Genomic DNA, 6,449 nt, shown 5'->3' on the forward strand with positions numbered 1-6,449 from the left:
GTGCCCAGATTATAATCACCAATAGCGTTTAGAATAGAATTTAAAAGATGAATATGGCAGAAATATTGGCTGCAAGTATATTTGGTACTGTTAGCTGAAATTGATGAATTCAGTATAGCAATTTTACCATAGATCCTTGTATAAATATTTAGTCCATTCCTCGATCCATTTTCTTCCGCTTCTCTGGAACACCTCACTCAGGCAGTATTCTTGTCATTTTCCCATCAGATAATTGGAAACATTATCCATTTACTACAGTGTCTAATTATCAATGTAACTATCAAAATATAGATGCCAAGTTTTCAAAAATTAAACTTGTGGTATTATATACCACTTCATGTACTGCATGGTTCTTGTGACCTATGTAGGGCCCATTCTGGACAAACCCAGAAATGTACGGAAGTACAGCACATTTGACCCCCATAATTACAATGAATTACTTTACTTGAACACACACACACACACACACGTGTGTATTTATACACACACACACACACACACACACACACACACACACACACACACACACACACACACACACACACACGTGTGTATTTATACACACACACACACACACACACACACACACACACACACACACACACACACACACACACACACACGTGTGTATTTATACACACACACACACACACACACACACACACACACCGGAGAGTTCAATAATTCAATGTGTTTTTGTCTTTATTACGGTGACAGAAATGTTATCAATCACTGACAATCACTGTGTAATATAATTTCATCACACTTGAGCCTTTGTGTGTATTTTTGAGATCAGTTTCATACACCGCATTATGCAGCCGGCTTGAACATGGGGTCATTGGCGAAGAGAATCCCCACATCTTGATCCCCTCCCTCTTTGGTGGGGCACTGGGCTGAGACTGAGGTTGGGAAGGGCTCGATGGTGGGTTCCATTTCTCCGGGAATCTGAGGGTCGGGCTTAAGTGGGAGAGTGACTCCAACTCCAGGCCCACCGGCGGGGACATCAGGGAAGGAAGGCAGGGTCACAGGCTGGCCCAGGGCAGGCAAGACTGTTACTATTCCCTCTGGGTCTTTGTGGGGTGTGGCCCCAAGTCTGTGCCCATGGCTGTGCTCATGTTCATGCAGGTGACTGTGTGAGTGTGTGTCATCATGGGTGTGTTCAGTCTCTACACCCAGCAGGTGGAGCTGTTTCTCTCTCTCAGATGCCTGAAGGAGAGATAGAGAGTGCAGTATATTAAGGCGTGTACAGAATACTGTAGTTAAGCAACCTTAAATAGATATGCGAGTATGTGCTTAAAGTGTGTTGGTGCAGCCATCTTTGTAGTGAAAACAACAACAAACAGCTTTGGGGTTCCTAGCTATGTCCCCCCTTCTTAAGGGTGTCAAATTCCATCTTTCAGCTCATCCATTTGGATACTGTTACAGCTTAGGGATGTGCTCACTGTGACAGACTATTTTGACAACATAGGCTTGTGTTGCACTGTCTGCTCAACTCACCTGTCAGCTAGATGGTGCAATTTTCAATGTAAATTTAAAATGTTTGTAAATGTCAGTGCTTTACTCATAGATTCCAGTTCACAAAAGTTTTCATTCAGTCATGTCTGATTCTCAAGCCTAAAGAATGATTTTTTGGGGCTCTAATTTAAAGCTGTGTTGCTGATTAAGCCTTTCATTGCAAGATATGCACTACACCTCTAATGAGGAAAAACTACACCAGTGGTCATTTGGATTTTTAAGTACACATCAACAGATGTGCTAGAAGAGGGTGACAAAAGTTCAAATTATGAGATATTTTGTCTGCTTCTGTATTTCCCAGGGTATTCCCACATCAGCTCTGGTGCATATATGATGTGAAACAGCCCTCCCATTTATACAGGCTTGGAACAGGCACAAGGAGCATGCTAGCTGTGACCTCCTGAGATTGAGAGTTGGGTTCTTCTTCTGATCTTGAATCAGGGGACTTTAACATGTGAGATGATTGTGTACTACTGCACTATCGAGCTGACAGGCTGAAGTCGATTCAGATCACAGTATTCATCACATATGCTTTATGCGACTGAAAGGTATCTAAACAATACAGATATGACATGTTAGTGAGTCTTACCTCAGACTCATAGATCTCACAGTTGACATCGACTTTCCCCTCACCCCAGAGAGGCTGGAAGAGGGATGCCTTACAGAAGCCCTTGTGCTAAGAAGAGAAAAAGAGGGAAAAACTTAAGAGAGGATTGAGGATGCCTGTGGTTTTACTACAGCGGAACAATTACACATACTGAATGAAAAAGTAATTCTCTGCTTTCACAGAGTTGAAGTCAGTGACATGAACTTAGAACATAGTGGTTTAGAGCTTTGAGTGGAAAGCAGAGGTCTTTTATAGCAGCATTAAAAACTAAAATGACCCCCTGATCAGAAAAGTCATACTGCACTCATTGATCTCATCAACCCGTGTGATTACAACTTTACATGAGTGAGACTAATAATTCTTTCTCCTGACTCACAGCAAACTCGCAGTCCATAGGGGGGCAGTTCTCAGCCGTCACTGCTTCTGTGCTGTGGGGGCAGGTGGTCTCCTGGATGGTGTATTCCACACGGTAAATTGAACCTGCGACAACCTGGACACACAAACACAAAAAGCATAACAATATGTCAATCTAAATGAGAGTCCATGATGAATAAAGGATCTTTCTTATCCCTGTTAATATTCTCATTCATTTCAGATTGATCGAGGGCTTTTCAGTGAACCTTTCGCACAACTTGACAATATTGAATTATAATAGTTTAGCCCAGAAGTAATGACTGTATGCACTAGTTTTTCAGTGTCACTCAGTGCTAGGTTGATTTTGATAATAGTTGTCATTGTTGTACTTAAATTTGTGAACCTCGTCTTAAACTCCTCCCCTACACACCTAGAATGGTGGGGGAGGCAATTAGCTATAGTGTTTAATTGCAGACATTGCATGTAAGGTTCTGGGTGTCCTTATAGGATGCTTTACTTCCTGCCCTTTATGCCCTCACCTGTGCTTGTGTATCGTGAGACTGTTAAAAAGGGGTTAAGCCATATACAGGGTGACCAGCAGGAAGTCACGTATATAGAATAAAAGGCTGAAGGGGAGACTGGATCTTTGGAGTCGTCTGAGGTCGAGGGCAGAGGTGCTGCTCTGAGATCCGAACAGGCTTCCCTTGCGCGCAAGTTAAAACTGGTTAAGTTGTTTGTCTTGCTTTGTTAACGGGTGATGATGCTCTGAACCAGCGGGGCTACTAGGGTAGACCCAACACTTAGCAATTATCCACAGTATTTGGTTAGATAGCATGTTTCTATGTCACATATCTTGATGTTTCTTTTGGATATGTGGTAATGTTACCTGTGCAGTAGCACGGGAGATTTTGAGCAGAGTGAACCGATTGGCCGGCCTGCTCTGGTTGTGGAATTTCTCCAGAGAGTGGGTCACAGTCTTCTGAACTTCAGCTTCCTCATTATTGCGAGGTAAATATGGACAGCCGGGACAGCCCTCATGCACCCTACCTGCAGGGATTGAGCAGAACAAAAAAGTGGTTTTAAACGTTGGTGCTGCACGAAACCTGTCATTTCACCAAATTGTCTCATAAGGTGCGGCCTGTTTTTATTTTTCCTCCATAAAGTATGCGGCTGTATATGTAGAACTGGTTGTCGTCATAGATATGATTGTTAAAAATCGCAACTCCTTTTTTTTATATATATGTAATATTTTTCATACCTGGTCTGATAACACAGCTGTATTTGTAGAGGCGCTCCACTCTATGCACCTTATTGATGAAGATAGCAGCTTTGCATTGTCCATATACCTGCAAACACAAATACAATATATCAACACACCGAATGACTTTATTCCCCTTCCAACTTCTGAACTAATGCTTAGGGAACAAAAACCTAAGATGATCACTATGCTGAAACAGAAAGATTTGAGGATTTTAAGAAAGCCTTGAAGCCGCGTTCTCTGTGTGTGCGCACGTGTGTGTGCGTGCTCTAACCTTGATATTTTCCCTTGGACGAATGTCACAACTCTTCCAGTCCTTCTTGCTGAGAACACTGCAGTCAGTCTCCACAACATCCAGAGTCAGGTAGAAGACCACACCATTGCCTCCCTGTATCACACACACACACACACACACACACACACACACACACACACACACACACACACACACACACACACACACACACACACACACACACACACACACCATCAGTGGTTACTGGTTTAGGTTTGAGTAATCCGGGACATTTCATGGTGTAGTGATAATTTGTTTTCCACCCGATTCTCCTGATTTTTAATCTTGGCCCTTTTCAACCAGGTAGTGTTAGCATAATACAAACACTATTTTTGAGGCTAGCCAATCATATCAGTAAACACGCTGACTCATTCTCCTTTCATAAAAGTGGGTGTGATTCATTTCAGTTTCACTAAATTTAATAGAGTTCCAGTGAAGACTTTACGCAAACTTTTCTATTTTCTGCATTTAGTTATTTTTTTGTTGGCCACAAGATTAAAAACATTTGCAGGTTTCAATAAAGAAATTTGAGCTACTTACTTGTTCTCAAAGATGTTCGGTTAAGTAGCTTTAAATGAATCACATCTGTACATTTTTAAAAATAATGCTTTGCTTGTTAGCCACACTGTAAAAGACGCAAAAAAAACCCCCATTGTAATTGTACAGTATTTATTGCAGTTCTGTCTCCAGATTTCACCTAAATGATTTTCAATTACATATCTTTAGCTGTCTGGGTTGTGTTGAAAACTAAAAGTGTTCCAATAATCAAAGAGAGCAACAATGCACTGAATTGGTCTGGGTATTCCACCCTAAACAGCACTGGTCTATCATACAGTAATAATACTGCAAGCTCAGCAGCAGGGCTTACATGTCTCTGTATGTGGGCATTGGACAGGTGGTGCAGGCTGAAGATGTAGCCCTCCTTCCTGTCCTGGTTGATTTTGGTAAGAGCCAGCTCAGCAGCTGCTTTTGTTGATGCGTCTTCACATGAGCCTGGTTCCATGCCACCATGCTCCACTGGTGCACCATTGATGGTCACACAACCCAACGCCAGCAGCAGTGATAACAGCACACAGGTCTTCATGGTAAAGGCCTGGGACGACTCTCTCTCTCTTACACACTATCACACTTGGGCTTCTAGAAGAGATGTGCAGAGACAGAGAGGTCACATTTTATATCCTTCTATCCACGTGTGCACACAAGTGCGCGCACACAAACACAGTTGGGCATAACAAAGTACAACCAAAATCAAATTTACTGATCAAAAAGTAACACTCATCTGTCAGCCAACCAATCAGATGCTGTGCAGACTTGCACAATAAAGTTACCAGTTGTTAAATAAACAGCCTGTACTCTCTCTCTTCTTTTGGATCAATAGGCGCAACCAGTGAATTGGAAGTCACATGATCCAGTCTTGCCACACAGTTGAGTCTAATCAATGGCATGGCATAATGTTTTGACCTTCTTCAGTTTGCTTAACCTTCCTCTTGTGTTAGCTTTCTGTTATCGTCTCTTATGTTAACGGGTCGGTTTTGACCCGTGAATTAAATCAGCTATAAAATACACTAAAAACAATAAGTTATCATCCAATTTGTTTCTCCTCTCTTGGTTACCTTGTTAGGCTTCCTTATCCATCAAAATGTTGGTTTTAATACCTTTGGTGTGGGCCTCTGGGTCTTTTTTTGTCACAATACCCCTCGATTTCAATTAAAAAAAATAGTAAAATTAACCTCAAGTGAATCATATTAATAAATAAAAGGTTTTTATGTTACCTGACTATTACTGAGGGGTATAGGACACATCTCTTAAATAAATCTGTTTTATAGATTTTTTCATTTTAAGATTAATAACCAAAATGACATCTATGGTGTTACGGGTCAATTTCGACCCATAGATATTTACATCAAGAAAAGACAGAAAATGGGTTTTTTTTTCAGCAGTAGCCCTTTAATATAAACTGAAAAAAAAAGAAAAAGTCCACTCCTCCTTTGTTTTGGTTATAGTCGTGGGTAATTGTGGGCTTTTTATCACTTCCTGATGATACAGCTGTGTCTGTGTGAAGTTTCCTTTGTGAAGTTCCTGTCCGAGGTCATATCTGGTAAAAAAAAATAAATAAATAAATTAAATAAAATATCACAACTGATATTGTGATCCTGCAGTCCAGTGCTCATATTGAGGACCACACTTTTTCACTGGTTCTTCTCAGGGATGCCACTCACAGCTTTGACTGTGAAAATCTGTACATTCCAGGCATAGTTGGTTTTTGCATCACAGACTGCCTAGATTTTTCTGCCGTATTTCCCTGGCTTACTGGGTCTGTATTGCCGGAAGGGGCATTTTCCTCGAAAAGTGGACAAGACGTTCATCCACTGTCACCTCTGGCCCTGGGATAAACATCAGCGGAAGAAGCTGCACCCATC

General features: G+C 41.4%; 1 protein-coding gene across 1 annotated transcript; it reads right to left on the minus strand.

The window, feature by feature from the left end:
• Nucleotides 1–810: 810 nt before the first annotated feature.
• Nucleotides 811–5,113, minus strand: LOC134646678 (fetuin-B-like). Its single transcript, XM_063500540.1, has 7 exons — nucleotides 4,898–5,113; nucleotides 4,009–4,122; nucleotides 3,735–3,822; nucleotides 3,363–3,523; nucleotides 2,499–2,612; nucleotides 2,105–2,191; nucleotides 811–1,206 (listed from the first exon to the last, which is right to left on the minus strand). Exons 1-7 carry the CDS (start codon nucleotides 5,111–5,113, stop codon nucleotides 811–813), a joined length of 1,176 nt encoding a protein of 391 aa, XP_063356610.1.
• Nucleotides 5,114–6,449: the final 1,336 nt, after the last annotated feature.

This window comes from Pelmatolapia mariae, linkage group LG17 (assembly GCF_036321145.2).
Source record: "Pelmatolapia mariae isolate MD_Pm_ZW linkage group LG17, Pm_UMD_F_2, whole genome shotgun sequence".
Taxonomy (NCBI): domain Eukaryota; kingdom Metazoa; phylum Chordata; class Actinopteri; order Cichliformes; family Cichlidae; genus Pelmatolapia; species Pelmatolapia mariae.